General features: G+C 42.7%; 2 protein-coding genes across 6 annotated transcripts in view; both read left to right on the top strand.

Moving 5' to 3' along the window:
- The window catches only part of LOC310685893 (CD209 antigen-like protein 2), a gene marked incomplete at its 3' end in the record, with an annotated part of 285,718 nt that overhangs the window by 256,629 nt on the left and 9,328 nt on the right, over nt 1–19,761 (top strand). The window contains exons 8-10 of one of the 4 annotated variants that reach the window (XM_083458980.1): nt 1,234–1,385; nt 2,478–2,587; nt 4,330–4,704. The exons of the other annotated variants lie outside the window; for them this stretch is intronic. Of the exons in view, the coding sequence (XP_083315106.1) occupies nt 1,234–1,385; nt 2,478–2,587; nt 4,330–4,483 (416 nt within the window). Of the gene's footprint in view, nt 1–1,233; nt 1,386–2,477; nt 2,588–4,329; nt 4,705–19,761 lie in introns of those variants that run through there. 4 annotated transcript variants of the gene reach the window in all.
- Nucleotides 18,169–19,761, top strand: part of LOC310685874 (uncharacterized protein) — a 92,216-nt gene continuing 90,623 nt past the window's right edge. Inside the window, exon 1 of one of the 2 annotated variants that reach the window (XM_083458945.1) lies at nt 18,169–18,349. The gene's annotated coding sequence lies outside the window, so the exon portion shown is untranslated. Of the gene's footprint in view, nt 18,383–19,761 lie in introns of both variants that reach the window. The other variant, XM_083458931.1, reaches the window with a different exon arrangement.

Genomic DNA, 19,761 nt, shown 5'->3' with positions numbered 1-19,761 from the left:
CAAACTCAGATAGAGATTACAAACTCAAACTCATAACGATATGTATTACACAATTATTCGTTACAAATATTTTCTCCTTTTCACCCTGAGCTTTGCTGGATGGCACAATGGAGGAAACAAAGCAAGCCTTCTTTGTAGCCTTCACTGCCACTTGGCAGGCTCAATGATAATCCCTCACAAGCGATCGAATGCATTCAACTGGATTTTTCCTCCACTTGTGTTCAAGCCATCTCCCAGCTTTTTTCTTCGCCCTCTCCTCTGCAGTATACCAGGGGGCCAAACAGGCTGCATAAAGCGAGAGCGGGTGCTCAGGGACAATCGTGTCCATGGCCCAAGCCAAGGCAGGGGGTCTTCTTGGTAGTTGTGTCCACCTTGTGGCACTCCCTCCCACCCGATGTTAAGGAAATAAACAGCTATCTGACTTTCAGAAAACATCTGAATGTAACTTTGTTCAAGGAATTCTTTTATGATTTGTGTACAATTGTGTTTTTATTTGTTGGAAGTCTCCCAGAATGGTTGGGGAAAACCCATTCAGAAGGGCAGCATATAAATATATAAATAAAGTACCGTTGTTGTTGTTGTTGTTTGGTTGTTCCTGAGCTCGGGGAAAGCTTGGCAGGAGCAGCAGTCAAATCAGCTGGAATATCCCCCAGAGCCATTGGAAGCCCACTGGATCCATCCTGCCATCTCGGACAGGGAGACTGCTTGGCAGCAAAGCAGGTGGTAAACCAGCAGAATCCCTCATCTGTCCCAGTTGCCCAATGTCAGGAATACACACTCTAGATATCCCCCCCCCCCGCAACTGGACACTTAGCCTGTAGAGAGAAAGAGAATTTTGATAAACCACAGCTGCCCCCCTTCCCCAACCTTTAATTCTGCCCTGATGTTGCCCTAGGTGTCCAGGTGGAAACAGGTAGGTGAGGCCCCTGGGGTTCAGATAAGGCCTGTGAAGGAACATGCATCTTTTGTCTATTCCCTCAAATAAAAGATTCTTGACTACGTTCCCAACTATGCCCACCCAGGTATTTCCTGCAGCATCAGGATGGATTGAAGAGTTAATGTTCTTATTTTATTCTTTCTGAGCTTCCCAGATGAATATATGTTATCATGTGGCTGCAGAAATGAACTTAATAAAAATAATTGAAATCAACACAGAAATACAAGATTGTACCCCTTAAATTCCCTGTCTTGTTTTCTTTTTCTCTTCTTCCTCCATATCTGCTTGACTCAAAGACATCCTTATTAGAAACTTGGATGATGGTTGGGTTTTATATTCAAAGGCCTTCTATTTATTTTCTCTTGACCTACGCACATGGGTGGATTCCCAAAGGAAGTGTGAGAGGGAAGGCGCCAAGCTCATTTCTATGCAAACAAAGGAAGAACAGGTGAGCACCAAAGCCGCGTATAGAGAAGACAGGGGATCTCCTAGAGTCAAAGGGTTCTTATCATCACTATCCATTTAAGAAGGTCCTATCCACCTCTATGCAGCCAAGACAGCAACTCCATCAGTCAAGTCAAGGGGTGGGTGGGGCAGGGAGCAGCTGCTACCATCTAGGACTCAATGAGGTTTCTTAGAGCTGCTGAACTCTAATAGCCTGAAGCTGGCAGTCAGGAAGGAGGTCTTGAAGGAAGAGGAGTAGATACTCGAGGGGAATCTATCCCTTGAATTTCCTGTAGATTCTTCATCTGCTCTTTGAGATGTACTGAGTGCTTAGAAAAAAAGTTTCCCTCACCACCCTAACCCTCTGGCAGGAGAGTATCATAGAGATGACTCTAGAGGGGCTTGCAAGGTATATCTCCCAGCCCTTAGCCCAGGCAGAGGGGCTACTGGGTGCTGCAAGGCACAGACATGTGTGAGATCCCATTATCCCATTATCCCATCAAGCATACCACAACCGGACTGATTCCAGTGTCTCTGGAACCAACCATCAAACATGGATGCAGAAATTGGAGTATTTGACACACAGGCCACTGTCCTGCTAGGTTGTTCCAAGACCAACTGTTCTATGGCACAGTCATTTACAGTATCTGGAAATTTTAACTTTGTGTCAGAACTGGGACTCATATGTAGCCAGTCTCGGTGAGGGTAGGTGAAGTTACCCTTCACTACAATATTTCCTAATTGGGATGCTTCCTTGATTCCATCATCAGCATCATCCATCATCAGCATCATCATAATTTGGATCAGGGGCACAGTAGCACATTCTCAGTATTCGGTGTATGGGAACCAAGGTGTTTGAGTACCAAGGTGTTCGAGAACGAAAGTACCACTGTATAGTTTTGATCACTGCTTCCCACAAAAATGTGTATTGCACCTTCAATGGTGGCACCTGCTCCTTTATGCCTGTTGAATGTCGGTAAAGGGTTGCAGTCTCCCAGAGAAAGGGACATTGTCTAGAAAGACTTTGAGAGAAGTGTTTTTCTCCTCATTCCTACTGATGATTTTCTGTTTTTCTTTCTCCCCACCCCCACCCTAGTATTTTATAAACCGGGAAGTAAAACTCCGTAAAATGGTTTTTTGGATTGGATTATTTCAAAACCAGGAAAGGACATGGACATGGCTGTCAGGTTCGAAGCCTGCAACCACGTAAGTTTTTGCAGCAAGATTTGTTAATGGCATGTGCTCCAAAAAGTTGCAGATTATGTTTACATAATTAATTATTTCACTCTCGAAATATATTTTGCCATGCAATTTTCTCTACTACCAAAGATCTACATATGTACTTCTCCACATCATTGTCCAGGTGAGTGACTGGTGCTTCTCACTAGGTTGGAGAGGCAGGAAGGCTGCTCTTCTTGCTTCTCCAACCTAGTGAATGGTTTGTTCTGATTAGCTCAGCTTCAAAAGGATTTGCAGGAACATAAAGCTGAGCAACACTGTCTTAAGGAAAATATTTATACAGTGGTACCTCTGGATGCAAATGGAATCCGTTCCAGAGCCCCGTTCGCATCCTGAAGTGAACTCAACCCGCATCTGTGCGTGCGTGGGTCACGATTTGCCACTTCCGCGAATGCGCGTGATGTCATTTTGAGCGTCTGCACATGCGCGAGCGGTGAAACCCGTAAGTAATGCACCACAACCTGAAAATGCTTAACCCGAAGCTGCTTCAACCCAAGGTATGACTGTACAGTTATCTGCTAAACAATCTGAATAACCAGCAATCTCTAACCTAAAATAATAGCAGCAGTTGAGGCATGTTTGTGAGAGAGGGTAGTTCATGTCCCTCTCTTGGACAGAATCACAGACACATAGAAATTTAGAGTTGGATGACACCCCAAGGGTCATCTAGTCCAACCTCCTGCAAAGCAGGAATAACAACCGAAAAATCCCTGGTTTATCCCTTATAGTTTGGGGTGCTGTCAGCTGGCAGTTTAAGACAGTTCATGGTTCCCTTTAAGTATCTAACAACTCTTTGCAGCTTGTGTTGATGCATTGATAAGATCAGAGAAGTTCTCACTCATACACAGCTTGGTAGTAGAATAGCGAGCTGGTCTGGCAGTTACAGAAAAGATTTATCACAGAATCTTAGTGCTGTGTAGTGGAACTTGACTCAGTATACAATGGACACTGGAGAATGCATGGCTTTACCAGAAGAGACGATATCTTTATCAAGTATGGATAATTGATAAGAATAAACTTAGAACCATCATGTTAGATTGAGATAAGATATATATGTGAGAGATATCATATCATTTTCATCAATTCTGAGGAGGATGTGGGTGCATATGGAGAGGAGAGAGCGACAATTCTGTTGCAGAAATGGAAATCCTGGCAATAGCAGAAGTTTTGCATTGGATACTGCCCAAAATTGTTAAACAAATTGACTGAAAGTTCCTGTGTGCACCAAAGAGCCTTCTACAGTGGTACCTCGGGTTAAATACTTAACCTGAAACTGTTCTTAACCTGAAGCACCACTTTAGCTAATGGGGCCTCCAGCTGCTGCTGTGCCGCCGCTGCACAATTTCTGTTCTCATCCGGAAGCAAAGTTCTTAACCCCAGGTAATATTTCTGGGTTAGCGGAGTCTGTAACCTGAAGCGTATGTAACCTGAAGTGTATGTAACCCGAGGTACCACCCTCACTTTTTTTGCAACTTCCTATGAGAAATCACTTCATATGAAAAGAAAAGAGACAGTCTTGACCCACAGTTGTTGTTGTTGTACATGGTTAGAATTCTAAAATCTGGGAAGAAAAATCCACTCCTATTGTGGGCGGATGTTAAGAGAGAAAGAGCTGGACATCTTTTTAATGGTAAAAGGCACAGGGAGTTCGTGAGGAAGTAGACATCCAATCTTGATTGATCAGTGCTGGTCTTTCTTTTTCTTTTCAGGTACTGGAATTACTATGAGCCAAATAGACTACCAGGCCATGACTGTGCTGCTATGTCCTTTGATTGCTACTATGACAGATGCTGGATGGCATTACAATGTGAGCGACGCATACAGTATATTTGTAAGAAGGTGCCTGATGATACTTGGCTCTAAGAAGACACTTTAAGATGAATGAAGCTGTATCCCATGATTTCTACACAAAAGCAAAACCAAGAGATCACCGCATCCCAAAGATTTAATGCACAATCCACAATCTGCCATCTAGGTTATGGGACTGTCTGGCATCACCCCTCACAATCACCTTGAATAGAACTTATTCTGCAAGCTCAGACATAGATGGCTACAAAAATAGAGAATGGAAGGGTCCAATCATATCCTGTTTTCTGTTTAATGTATTTATTTGCAATGCATAGCAATATTTGTTTCCTTTTTCTTTCTTTCTTTCTTTTTTAAACTTTTATTTTGCTTTAAACTGGTACATATAAATATGGACAACCAAAATTACAAAGGAAAATTCCTTAATAGTAATGAAAAGAAACTTTAAAAACTACAAAAAATATCAAAGTACATGACACAGAACATAAGTAACTATGGAAAAGATAAAAGAAAAGAAAAATGAAAAAGAAAGAGAAAAGAAAAAGAAAAAGGAAGATGAGCCAAAGCAGGAAGGCTCATCTATTGTACACTTCCGTCAAGCTCACAACAGATCAGTATTCTTATCAATTAACTCTATCCGCATTCCAAAGGAATCCCTCATCTTGGTATCAGGGAACATTTCTCTATGCGGCATCATTCTAAACATAGCCAGATCTTTCTTGCTGAGCCCTTGTCCCCTAAATAATTATTTAAACATTCCCATTCTTCTTTCACCATCTTTTTAGGTTTATTTCTTATTGCATCTGTCAGCTTTGCGAGCTCCAAGTACTCGCACAATTTGACTACCCATTCCTCTTTAGTGGGTATATTTTTATCTTTCCAGTGTTTTGCCACTATAACCCTTGCTGCTGACGTTGCATACATAAATAGCCTAGTTTTGTTTTTGGGAATATTATCTGAAACCATTCCTAGTAAAAATTCTTCCGGTTTCTTGCTAAATGTAGTTTTTATCAATCTCTTTATCTCTTCATAAATCATGTTCCAAAATCTTTGTATCTCTAGACAGGACCACCACATATGGCAGTATGTTCCTATCTGTTCCTTACATCGCCAGCACTTGTTATCGTTTGATTTATTTATTGTTGCAAGTTTTACAGGGGTCAGGTACCACCTATAGTACATTTTCATAAGATTTTCCCTTATAAGGAAACAAGCCGTGAATTTTATATTTTTAGTCCATAATTCATTCCAAATATTGGGTTTGATCGTATGTCCCAGGTCCCTCTCCCATTTTACTGTAATTTCTTTGATATCGTTCTCCTTTCTTTGCCAATTCAAAAGTAGTTTGTACATTTTAGAAAGTATCTTTTGATTATTATATAAAATATCCTTCTCCAGATAGGATATTTTTTTGTCAAATCCTTTGGTTTTTTATCCTTTTCAAGGGCGGCTTTTAGTTGATATACTGCAGCCAGGTTATTCCCTTCTGTTTCAATTTGCTTAGGCCCTTTAATTTCGGATCACTACTTGTTTCCTCTACTAAATCCTTATATGTTAGCCAATCACTGTTCATATTTATCCTGTGAATCGACATAGATTCCATTGGTGACAGCCACAATGGTGTTTTGGTTACTACTGATTTTTTACTCCTCTCCCATACTTCATATAATGCCCTTCTCACAATATGATTCAAAAATCCTTTGTGGGATTTAACCTTGTCATAGCCTATGTAGCCATGCCACCCATACACAATATCCCATCCCTCCAGATCTAGGACTTCTGTGTTTTTAATTAATAGCCATTCCTTAATCCATGTCCAGCACGCTGCCTCAAAGTACAGTTTAAGGTCAGGGACCGCGAAGCCTCCTTTTTCCTTCAACTCTGTTAGTAGCTTAAATTTTATGTGTGGTTTTTTCCCTTGCCAAATAAACTTGGCAAGGTCTTTCTGCCAATCCTTAAAACACTTTACGCCTCTAATTATAAGTATTGTTTGGAACATAAAAAATCATCTTTGGCAATACCATCATTTTAACTGTGGATATTCTCCCCCACAGGGACAAATTCAATTTTCCCCGAGTCTCTAATTCTTTTTTTATTTTCTTCCACTTCTTCTCATAATTGACCTTATATAAGTTTATATTCTTATTGGTGATCCAGACCCCCAAATAATTTACCTTATTGGCTACCTTTAGACCTGTTGTATTTTCCAGTTCCTCTTGTTCCAACCTACGCAAATTTTTCGTTAATAATTTGGATTTTCCTTTATTCAGTTTGAACCCAGAGACCTTCCCAAATTCTTCCAGTTGTTGCAATATTTGTTTCCTTACTCTGTGTGTTTGATGCCCCATTGCCCCTTCTGATCTCCATGGTCGCTACCTTATAAGGCACCTAAGGACAACCATGCATGCCAGGCAATGAGAATGGGGGCCACCCAGTGTTTGGTGTCCCTTTCTAGCAGACTAATCACAAACTTTGGTTTTATCACTGGGAAATTCCAGCACCCTTACTCTCATGTAGAGCTAACATTGGGCAACAAACACATTGAACTGCTCTCGATTTCTTCAGCACTTGGCAGGAGGCAAAACTGGGGTCCACACCAATGTGGACATTCATTCAAGTTAACTCTTTATTCAAGAAGCCAAAACAGTGCATGCTTAGTGATCCCAGCACAGCTTCCGGGTCATGTGGCCAGCATGACTAAGCTGCTTCTGACGAACCAGAGCAGCGCACGGAAACGCCGTTTACCTTCACGCCGGAGTGGTACCTATTTATCTACTTGCACTTTGACGTACTTTCGAACTGCTAGGTCGGCAGGAGCAGGGACCGACCGACGGGAGCTCACCCCGTCGCAAATCCCCCTACTCTTTCCTTTCGGGTTTTATTCATAACAATTAGGCTTTCCCTCTTTACTGCTATATAGGTTCCCTTACTGACAAGCGAAGAAAGGACAGATACTGAGGGGGGGAGGGAGAGAGAATCCCTGAGGGAGGGGGGAGAAGCAGTGTGCAGCAGGAAGTTGATCCCTGTACACAGTGAGGCACAGCATGAAGGAATGCAGCTGGCAAGCTTGGACAGTGAGATGATGGAAGGGGAGGAGGGAAGGGGAGGAGGGAATAGGAGAAGTGGAATCTCCCTGTACTCGTCAATTCAATTGTTGTTGTTGTTTAGTCGTTTAGTCGTGACCAACTCTTCGTGACCCCCTGGACCAGAGCAAGCCAAGCACTCCTGTCTTCCACTGCCTCCTGCAGTTTGGTCAAACTCATGCTGGTAGCTTTGAGAACACTGTCCAACCATCTCGTCCTCTGTCATCCCCTTCTCCTTGTGCCCTCCATCTTTCCCAACATCATGGTCTTTTCCAGGGAGTCTTCTCTTCTCATGAGGTGGCCAAAGTATTGGAGCCTCAGCTTCAGGATCTGTCCTTCAAGTGAGCACTCAGGGCTGATTTCCTTCAGAACAGAGAGAATCATAGAATCATAGACTCATAGAGTTGGAATAGACCACAAGGGCCATCGAGTCCAACCCCCTGCCAAGCAGGAAACACCATCAGAGCACTCCTGACATATGGTTGTCAAGCCTCTGCTTAAAGACCTCCAAAGAAGGAGACTCCACCACACTCCTTGGCAGCAAATTCCACTGTTGAACAGCTCTTACTCTCTTACTGAAGAGAGGTTTGATCTTCTTGCAGTCCATGGGACTCTCAAGAGTCTCTTCCAGCACCATAGTTCAAAAGCATCAATTCTTCGGCGACCAGCCTTCTTTATGGTCCAGCTCTCACTTCCATACATCACTACTGGGAAAACCATGGCTTTAACTATACAGACCTTTGTTGGCAAGGTGATGTCTCGTCAATTCAATAATATAGCAGAAAAGCGTGTGCTTGGGAGAAAGTAAAAGTGGGGGTTTCCTTGTTGGGGACGGAAGAAGAGGGGCTTAGTTTCAGCAACTGAAACAGATAATGAGGAATGGAATGCCGGAGCTCTGACCGGGGGGCTTTTGTAATTGATTAATAAATCTGGAATAATCACCTATTGGAAGTCGAGTTGTGTGGGGGAGAGACACGAACCTGACATTTACAAACTTTCCCTCCTTTTTTTGCCCAAGAGTCTCCCCTGAGTCTATTCTTCTTGTTTCCTGTTCTTCCACCGTGTTCTTATATTGATCCAATCTGGTACTGATGGACTTTGATATCTTAGCCATACTTTCCAAAAATTCTCTTCTGCCATAGTTTCAGCGTCTGAGCTCATCTCTCTGGCTGCCCTGCCACCCAACCTTCCATTGTTTTCAGAACAGCCAGTTTCTTCTATGAGTCCTGATTTGGTCCAAAGCCATTCAGTACAGTTTCGCCAATAAACACCAGGGAGATCCAGTAGTTTTCCAGGGGAAACGTATTAAAACCACTTGTCCACTTTTCCAAAATGTCTCAGAGTGGGGTACAAAGTCAGGATACTTGCAATACTTGTTCCTTAAAGTCTCAGTTGTGTTTGTTGAGCCAACTTCAAGCTTCTTTTTTCTTTTATTCCCTCCAGCAGAAAGTCTTATAATCCTCAGCAGAGCTCTTCATATATCTTAATTCAAATCTCTTCTGCTTAGTTCCTCAACAGAAGTACCAAGTTAGATTCCAATTTATAATCCAATAGTCATAATATCCTATTGAGTAGATTTCAGTTGCTAAAAACTTTCCTTTCCACAATATTAAGCATAAGGTTTGAAATAATGGTGTTAGGGCTCCCTGATGCTCCCACGAGTCTGGCACCACCTTCCCATTTAGGTCTCTCAACACAGCATCGTAGCCACTTTTAAAATCCCCTGATATTGACAATCAGTGAAGAATGGGTTTTGGCGGCTCATCAGCAGGCATTTGCCTGTGAGTTTTAGTAAAATAATTTTTCCGACTTGCAACTTTCCCCCATGTAACATTAGAATTCAGTCTAATTAACTTCAATTTAATTATATTTCTTTCTTCAAACAAAACTGTAGAAGATGCAGAATTCTTCTTACCCTTTTATTTTAGCTTGAATATTTTTAGTTGAGAATAGCCTGCTGATGGTAGGCAGCTTGAGGCTTCGTCCCACAGAGTTGTGGTGCAGTTGAGAGTGCTCTCAACTGCTCCCCCCCCCACTTGCCCTTTCGCAGCGGTTTTTCCGGGAGTGGCAGTAGATTGGCGCTCCGACAGACTGTTCGACACACCACACACCCTAGTGGTGCTTTTTAGGGGGGCTCAACTTGCCTTAGCATGCTCCCCTCTAATATCTGTGAGGCTCGAGTCTGTCTGGAGATCAGACTCTTGTTCCCTGTTCCATTGGCAGGAAACCGGAAGTGCTTTCATGCCATTCATGGTGGCAGGGGTGCCAACTTGAATAAAATATTGGGGGTGGAGCAGGTAAGCTCCACCCTGCATAACTGATCACAAGACAGTGCACACACATCATTTGAATGGCAACGCCCATCAAATATTTGGCAGCTCCCCTCAAATATTTTATTGGGTGGGGGCCAAGGGACCTCTGCCCCTAGGAATTGGCTCCTATGCAAAGTGGCCATCAACTGAGTTAAGTAACCTATTAGATTCTGCTGTTCTGAATCACATCTTTACAACGTGTGGATAGCTTGGTCTATGCTAAGGACTACACCCTAGGAGCCAAGTCGGGGACCTCTCCTGCTATGTCTTGCATGATTGATGGCTGGAAGTGTTTGTGGTTGCTTCAATCTGTCCTGCATACCCAGCCAAGGAGAATAAAGAACTGATATCTTAATTGTTTATTGAGAAAATGATATAATCTTGGTAGTATGTTTAGTTGGAATCTCCTTTCTTGTAACTTGCAGCCATGGATTTGGACTTCTGGGTGCTATGTGAATGGTGGAGGGAGTGTAATTCTGATCATTCTGACAGGCCCAATCTTCGCGAGAGGGTTAGGAGAAGCACTAAGGTGACGTGCACCCCTTAAAAAACCTAAAGGAATTTCCTTGGGCTTCTCAGGGTCCTGCAACCTGAAATGTGAGGTCTCTCTCGCTCCTCAGCTGCTTTGAAAGGAGCAGGGGGGGAGGTCTATTGGAAAAACACCCGGGAAGGCTGCCACCTTCCCAAGACACCGGGGTGTCTCTCCGATGGTCACTCTCTGGCTGTAAATCTCCCTCAGTCCAGAGAGACCGGTAATAAAGGACCCCTCCCTCCTGAGAGGAGCACGGTCACATTGCAGAAGAAAGAGTCAATCAGTAGCTCTAAACTGCTTTATTTTACAGTCTATTTACAAAGAATCCACCAGCATGTCTGTGGTCTCTCACCAGCAGTACAGAACAGCATCACACACAGAAGTGAAACTAAACTCCCAACAGTGCTGAGACTTCCTGTCTCACGCTCTCAGACACTCACATGATATAAACAACATAGTGCTATGTACTGGAGCAGGACGGGTGGATAAAAATTGTAACAAGATCAAGTCGCCGGGTAAATGCTCCAATGCAACCCAGTGAAGAAAAACCTCAAGCTCCAGCCGACAGCGGTTACTTCTCCAAAAACTGCAAAGCTGAATAAATTCTTTGGATTATTATTTGAAGTAATTTGTATTGATCTGGCAATCTGATGGGATGTTAAAAATGTTAAAACTTTGAAGCCGGTGAACTTTTGAAGTGCTTTTGCCTGCTGCACAGCTTAGCAGAGTATAGCAGAGCATTGCAACATTTCTTAGGCAACACTGGAGATTACCCAGGCAGGACAACGATCAGGAACAAAGCTGACGACTAGTAACTTGATTCTTGGAGTTTATTGCCATATTTTTTGCTCTATAAGACTACTTTCCCCCTCCTAAAATGTAAGGGGAAATGTGTGTGTTTTATGGAGCGATTGCAGGCTGTGCAGCTATCACAGAAGCCAGAACAGCAAGAGGTATTGCTGCTTTCACTGTGCAGCGATCCCTCTTGCTTTTCTGGCTTCTGAGATTCAGAATATTTTTTTTTCTTGTTTTCCTTCTCCAAAAACTAGGTGCGTCTTGTAGTCTGGTGCGTCTTATAGAGCGAAAAATACGGTATATACAGCAGTAAACATACAAGCTATATGCAAGTTACTATATACAACACGACTTCTTCACTCAGCAACTCCTCAGCACTAACGACACCACACTAACACTTACTCCTCAACAACCAGTGTCATAGGTCATGCTGCCTATATGAGGGACCCCAGCCAATCACTGAGCTGTTGCTGGGTCCTCTTATCTCTGTTGGAAATTCCATTCCACCTTTTGCTGCAGATATGTGGGATTGTTACATGTTTACATTCCAGCACAGATTGCTGGCGTGAGCGGAACTTCTGCTCTGTATTGCTTTTGTTTTTCAGTTTCTCTCCACGAGGATGGCAAGGAGAGATGCCATATTTTCTTTGTCCTGATTTATGTATAATAAATGCATAGTTTAGTATGTGTCCACGCCTCAAGCCTCTTCTGTTGCACAGTTTACACTGCTGAGTAATGTGTGCTCAAGCCTGCAAGCTTGAGTCACTGATGAACGTCGGAGGTGCAGAGGTCAATGGATGCAAAGCTGAGAGAGGGGATGCTCTAGCTGGGGCCGAGCCAGGTGGCTTTGCAATCCCCCAATTCCGACAATCTCTAGGCAGATTCCTTTTGTGCTCCCAGGCTGCTGTGGAGACACTAATTGCCAAACTGCATGTAGACTATGAATTCCAACAAAAAAGGAAGTCCATCCCATCCGTGGATTATTCTGCTTTGCATGGGAATATTAATATAACACTATAAGGTCAGTTTCTTGCAGTGGCGTGAAGACAAAACCACTTCTTTGTATTATTTGGGCATGGGTAAACCTCTTGAGGATCTGAGACTCCAGGTCAGCTTTGGGAGTTGAAACATGTGAGGACTTTCTTGTTCTCGTGAACCACTGGATGAGAATTCTGGGCTCCCTGTTCACTGGTAAAATGGTAAGTTCTGGAAAGTCAACTTATGAAAGGGAGGAGTAGGAAAACAGCACCTTGGTGATAACAGGAAACCTTCCTAAAATGGGAAGGTTTCAGAGTTTTGTCTCAGAGTGGCCTGTTGGTTTTTTGTTTGTTATTTTGTTTTGGTAAACAGCCAGGACATCTTAAGCTTGCTCCAAGACAGAAAATGGTGGACAGGTCGTGTCTCAAGAACAGCAAAAGTGTGTGTGGTGCAGTCTGAGGAAGCTTCACGGGAGGAAGGAGAAAGGCCAAGTGAACAATATATAACGGCACCTCCCACTCCCCGGAATCAAACTTCAACAGAAAATGATTCATCAGAATGGGCTTCTGTGAGAATGGCATGAATTGACCTGTGTCAATCTAGATGGTCTCAGGTGCAATTCAGTGAGGAATTTAAAATTAATAACATATGAGTAGTTGGGTTACAGGACACAGGGGCTGATATTTCCTCAATATTCAAGGGGTTATTAAAGAGTTGATTGTAACTCCCTATGGGGTCCAAGTGGTAAAAGCCAGTCTAGCCCAGGTGAATTGTGAATACAAAGATTTTAAAGGGTCCTTAGCAGTTATAGTACATGAAAATGATATCTTTACACCTTGCCTTGTTGTCTTTGTCCATGGAGTTTTCTTGGCAGGGATACTGGAGTGGCTTCCTCCTCCAGGTGGATCACGTTTGGTCAAAACTCTCCACTATGACCTGTTCATCTTGGGTGCCCTGCTCGGCATAGTTCATAGCTTCTCTGAGTTATCCAAGCCCCTTTGCCACGGCAAGGCAGTGATCCATGAAGGGGTATCAACAACCTCAGATATGTAGATGACACAACCTTGATGGCAGAAAGTGAGGAAGAATTAAAGAACCTTTTATTGAGGGTGAAAGAGGAGAGCGCAAAATATGGTCTGAAGCTCAACATAAAAAACCTTGAAGATCATGGCCACTGGTCCCATCACCTCCTGGCAAATAGAAGAGGAAAAAATGGAGGCAGTGAGAGATTTTACTTTCTTGGGCTCCATGATCACTGCAGATGGTGACAGCAGCCACAAAATTAAAAGACGCCTGCTACTTGGGATAAAAGCAATGACAAACCTAGACAGCATCTTAAAAAGCAGAGACATCACCTTGCCAACAAAGGTCCGTATAGTAAAAGCTATGGTTTTCCCAGTAGTGATGTATGGAAGTGAGAGCTGGACCATAAAGAAGGCTGATCGCTGAAGAATTGATGCTTTTGAATTCTGGTGCTGGAGGAGACTCTTGAGAGTCCCATGGACTGCAAGAAGATCAAACCTATCCATTCTGAAGGAAATCAGCCCTGAGTGCTCACTGGAAGGACAGATCCTGAAGCTGAGGCTCCAAGACTTTGGCCACCTCATGAGAAGAGAAGACTCCCTGGAAAAGACCCTGATGTTGGGAAAGATGGAGGGCACAAGGAGAAGGGGATGACAGAGGATGAGATGGTTGTATAGCGTTCTCAAAGCTACAAACATGAGTCTGACCAAACTGTGGGAGGCAGTGGAAGACAGAAGTGCCTGGCATGCTCTAGTCCAGGGGGTCACGAAGAGTCGGACACGACTAAACGACTAAACAACAAGAACACACCTTGCCTTATAGGCAAGGACCTCACTTTTAAACAGCATTTAGCTCAGCAGCAAAATCAGATGTTGCCTGACCCTAAAATGTAAACTTTCAGTGAATCGTCTAACCTTTTTATACCTACCGTCCAATAATTCATCTTTCTTTTTTTTAAAAAAAAAAAATTATTAACCGACCAAGCAAATTAAATCAAATCACATCACATAAATTCCAAATTACAAAGCCGAATTTTAATTTTTTGTTGGGGGTACCCATATTTCAAGTTCCAAAGGGGATCCAATCATCTTCTTGCTACTGCGTTAATGTCCACAAATCTGTCCAAATAATGTTCATAATTCTACCCAGTCCTCTCTTGCTGTTTCCCACATCTCATCTTGTTATTTTCATATATTTTTCCTTTCTCTTTGTGACCTCTTCTCCCCCAGTTCTGCTTCCTGCTTCAAGTGAATTTGGTAAGGAATGGCCCCCTGTAACCACAGAAGAAATTACTGGCCATATTCAAGCTCTTAAATCAGGGAAAGCCCCGGGTGCTGACAATATCCCACCAGAAATTCTTAAGGCAAATGTCGAATGGTGGGCCCCTGTGCTAGCCGCCTTGTTCACTAGTATAAATCAAGCGGCTATTATCCCCGAGGACTGGGGTTTAGCCATCATCATTCCAATATTTAAGAAAGGAAACAGAACTGAGCCAGCTAACTATAGACCAATCAGTCTACTAAGTATTATTAGCAAACTGTATGCTGCTCATTTATGTGATAAATTAGTGGAGTGGATGGAAAGAGAGCATATTCTATCAGAAGCTCAAGCTGGTTTCAGAGCAAAGCGTTCAACTATAGACCAGGCCCTTACCCTTCAACACCTGGCAGAAAAATACTCTAGAAAAGGGGGGTCTTTATATGCAGCATTCGTGGATTTTAAATCGGCGTTTGATCTAATACCAAGGGATAGACTCTGGGAAAAGCTTGGCGCTACAAACATAGATAAACGCTTATTATGCCTTATCCGTGGTCTATACGAAAACACCAGGGTGAGGGTAAGATGCGATCGGTCAGGCCATCTAACTAAAGAAATTCAAACACACTATGGGGTTAAACAAGGATGTGTCCTTGCGCCAACGCTATTTAATTTCTATATCAACTCTCTAGCAGTAAATATGGCGAAAGAAAATGCCCACCCTCCCAAACTGGCAGGTATTCCCATCCCGGTGCTTCTGTATGCGGACGACGCAGTCCTACTCTCCTTTTCCTGCGTTGGCCTGAGGAAGCTTTTGAGATCACTTGCTGACTATTGTCAAGCGGAACAACTATCAATAAATTACAGCAAATCTAAAATTATGGTGTTTTCAAAAAAAAGAAGGAAACACAAATGGAGAATTAATGGTCAACCTATTGACCAGGTAGCAACTTTCAAATACCTGGGAATAACTTTTCAGGAAAGGGTCTCGTGGCACCAACAGATGAAAAACGCCATTGCCAATGCAGGAAGGGCCAATAAAGCCCTTACAAGATTTTTTCACGGGAAAGGGGGTAAATACGTTCCGGCGGCCTCCCAGGTTTTTGCTGCAAAAATACTCCCACAACTCACTTATGGATCCCAGGTTTGCAGTTTTAAAAATTTTGCGCCTATGGAGGCATTTCAAACAAAATTCTATCGGTGTTTATTGGGGATCCCCCCCTGTGTATCTAATATAGCTGTCCGCTTAGAAGTTGGACAACCACCCGTTAATGCGCGGCTGTGGATTCTAAAGATACACTACTGGTTAAAACTTATTTTTTCCCCGGCCGGTTTGGCTCCTTTAACACTCTTAGACACCTTTCATTCCACCTGGAAAGCTTCCCTGTTTGAAAAGATAAGAAGCTTGGGATTCTCCCCGCAGATCTTGATAGCGGCAGGATATGAGAGAGCCAGAAGTCAAGTGCTCCAACGCATTAGGGACATAGAGCTGCAATGTCATATGGGCAAAATGGATAAACATGCCATAATTAGAGACTTTGGGAGAGGCTTCTCACCCGCAAATTATTTGGCTGATTTACAAATACCTAAGTACAGACACTCCTTTACCCTGGCCAGATTTAACGTTCTGCCCTCTGCCCTGCTGCTAGGCAGATATGAGGGCAAACCATATGAGTCACGTGTTTGCCCATGTGGCTCATCGGAAGTGGAAACAAGTCTGCATGTATTGCTGCACTGTAGTTACTACGAGGATCTACGTTTGACCTTTATTGCCCCAATTCTACAAAAGCTTAAAAATGAACCAGAACTCCAACGTATGAGAGCCTTGGTAGAAGATAAGGTTCCTGAAATTACGATCAATGTGGCCAAATTTTGTGTAGCCGCTATTAGGCGCAGGAAACAAGAGCTTTCCAATGTCAATATGCAGGCGAAGGCAAATACTTAATTTTATTTATGCTGCCTAATTTTAAATTGCAGTTATGTATCGAAATTGTCCTTTGTTTTTTCCGGTGTTATGCTTCGCTGACTAGCTGTACGAGTTAATCTGGTCTGTGACCGTTTAATAAAATTTGATTTGTGACCTCTTCTCCATAAGCAGGTAAAAAACACATTGTAATCCTGCGTGAATTTTTCCGTTGGTCCAAGAGCCATATCGAGATGGTTTCCATATATCAGTTCCATAAACAAAAGCACTCTTTCCATCATTAGTCTTCACAAATCTGTCGCCTTCTTTTAGTCCTCTGAGTAGATTTGCCTGCAGTATAAAAACAATCCATTCCTCCTCTCGGTTGTAATTCTTTTGACAGAACTTGCCAAAATGGCGACACTATTTTTTACTGCGTCATCCAAAAGCTCTTATACTTTCCTCGATCTCCTTAAAACATGCTTTTGGTTAAAATTCATTTCCACACAGCCTTAAATCATCCAGCTTAGGTCATATAAGCAACGTTTCTGACTTGTGTGGGGGGGGTTATTGGTTAATCACATAGAAGAAAGAAAAAAAGTCCCCCCCCCATCCAGTCCCACTGCTGAAATACTGAGCCTTGATGTGTCTTCTCATGATATATTCCTGTTGATCTGATCCATCCTTCTTTCATAGAGGTCCCTTCAATTAGCAGTCTTTACTCCCCATTCTTCACTTGAAATATGTGCATATGCTTCTTCCTAATTGTTTATTTTCAAGTTGCTGCAGCTAGTGGTGTGATCAGAGACAGCGTCCAGGAGAGCCGAAATCCACACAAGGGCATTCTGCCTAGTGCCCTCACCCCCTCGAGTCCGGGGGTGATTTATGGGCACAGCAGGCAAGGGCAGTCCCCCCATTCCCTTGGGGGGGGGCAGGGAGGCTGCATACTCCCATAACAGCCTCTTAATTACCTCGTGTGGGTCGGAGAGATGTTATTGTCAGCCATCTTCCAATGCGTCCCTAGTGGCCCCCCAATAATTCATCTTTCTTGATGGTAAAATTTCCTTACTGACCACCACCACCAGTGCTGCAGTAACTCAATTTTTAGTGCAAGTAGAAAAGAGGGTATTTTTAATAAATAAATACGTACTTAAATTTATCTTTTTATTTCTACTCTATGCATGTTTATGATTTTTTTAACTTTATGATGTTAAATGTGAAAACAATAAAATATACTGAAATTACTTTTAACTGGTGATTAATGAAATCCCTGAGGCTGATGCTGCGAGACAAAATAAATGTAGACCAAACATGTTGAAATTTGACTGCTTCTGTTCCTTTTCTTTGTGCTTTAACTTTGCAAATGAAGATTTACACTAATGCACTTTGCCATATTTCCTGGTACAAGTGTTGAGATAGGAAGCTTTCCAATACTACTAGCAGAGTTTATGAGGAGTAATAATTCTTCTGGGGGATATGCTTTGAAGGTAAAGTATGTACCCGGCCTAAATAAAAAAATAAAACTAATAACTTTTGAAAAAATAAGTAATATAACAAATCTGAAACCAAAATTTTCCTGGGTTTATGCTTTATGTGGAATGCTGATTGGATATGATCAGCAGCCAATCGGAAATGGTATAGCATAAATGGGAGGAGTTCTGGAATGCCTGACATCACAAGAGAGGTGGTTTTTAGCCAGTGGGAGGATGAAACAACCTTAAGAAGAAATTAGAGAAAAGATTCTTCCATGGCAACACCAAGGTATCCAAACGGAAAGAGGTCTGATGGGTGGAACACTTTCCTTACAAGCTATGATAATTGCAGGGTCTCATTACAAGGCCGAAAGGTCACTAAGAGGCTAAATGATAAGGAGCTTTTATAAGCAACAGGTGGTCTTTCTCTTTTAAATACTAGAACTCAGGGTCATCCAATGAAACAGAGTGGTGGAACATTTGAGGGCTGTGTACAGATGCTGTATTACCAGTTGTATTACTGTATTACTGGCAGTTTGGCCAATAGCAACCACCAGGCAAGCAAGAGGTTCTTTGGATTCCACTGGACAGAGACTCTTAGGTGGAGAAAAACTTCAATTAATTGGTAAACATTAGCAAAGAAATTGATCAGCAACGTAGAATAGAGTCTAATATAAAGCCAACAGTGACTGGAATAAACTATAAAGCTAGCAATATAACCAATAAGCAGAATGTCTTAGGCAACAATAAAGATATTACAGATAGCATAGGTTCAGTTCTTTGTGACTCCCCAGCCAATGAAGATTTGGAAGGTTTATCTGGGACACTTCAGGCTGGCAGGGGGACATTCTGTTCACATTCTGGCATGAAGTATAGAACAATGTATCAAGATCTCCCTGTCCCCTTCAGCTGCTAGCCCTTATATAGACCATAGAGTAGGTCTCATGCCAAGCTGACAACAGATGTAATTCATGATGTTAATTCCATTCTCATCCTCCCAGCCTGGGAGTCGACACACGTGGGCATGAGAGCCTTCATTTGCATTCTTTATTTCTGTGGTTCGGTCAAAATAAGGTTACTTTCCTTGTTCCCAGAGAACTGCTTCCTCCTTCCTTCCACCATGCAGTCAGGTGTTTGATAGCTGGCCAAGCCATGATGTTCCTTTCACTTCTTCTCCAACAGCCAGGTTCCTTATATTAAAGCTCCAGCTACATTGCAAACCAGGAGCACCACATTCTGTTTTATTCCCTGGCAATACAGGTGCCCTGCTCTGATTCATGGGCCCAGTTTGTAAATCCAGATCTAGAGCATGATCCAGGAAATATAAGTCTTTGGGAAACCCATTTACTTGCATATCAAGGGCTGCTAGTTCAGATGGCTTTGAAACCAGATTAGACAACAGCCGCCTTCTTTCTTTCTTTTAGCCACAGCATCAGATGTCAAGCTGGGTCATTGCAAAGAGAAAACAAAATGGCACACCTGGAGGGCCTGTGTAACAGCTTCCCCTCTACTTCTTTTCCAGGTCCAACTCGTGGTCTCCAAAATCTTGCTAGACTCAATTGGATTTATAGGCATCCAACTGAGACCAGATCTAGGACTCCATCTTTTCTGATGATCAGGAGGTAGTTATATAATTAAATGTATATACCTTCCTTAAAGGGTGAGGAACATGTGGCCCTCCAGATGTTACTGGTCTCCAACTCCTGACATCCCCAATCATTGACAATGATGCCTGTGATGGAGGGAGTTGGCACCCAGGAACATCTGAAGACCTCATAGATCCCACACGATCTATGAAATGGTGAACATCTGAGGAAGCCACTTTCAGCCTAAGGGCTGGTATCTTAATGAAAACAGCTCCAGTTGTGCTGCAAAAGGGACAGACACAAAATTGAAAGGTATTTGGACTTTTAGCCATGGTAATTTGTCACAGTAAGTAATCCTGAAATAAGCAGATAGCCTATAAATAAACACCAATAA

Source organism: Podarcis liolepis (genome assembly GCF_965112155.1).
Source record: "Podarcis liolepis genome assembly, chromosome: 9".
In the NCBI taxonomy this organism is placed as follows: domain Eukaryota; kingdom Metazoa; phylum Chordata; class Lepidosauria; order Squamata; family Lacertidae; genus Podarcis; species Podarcis liolepis.
This window is presented reverse-complemented; position numbering and strand designations above follow the sequence as displayed.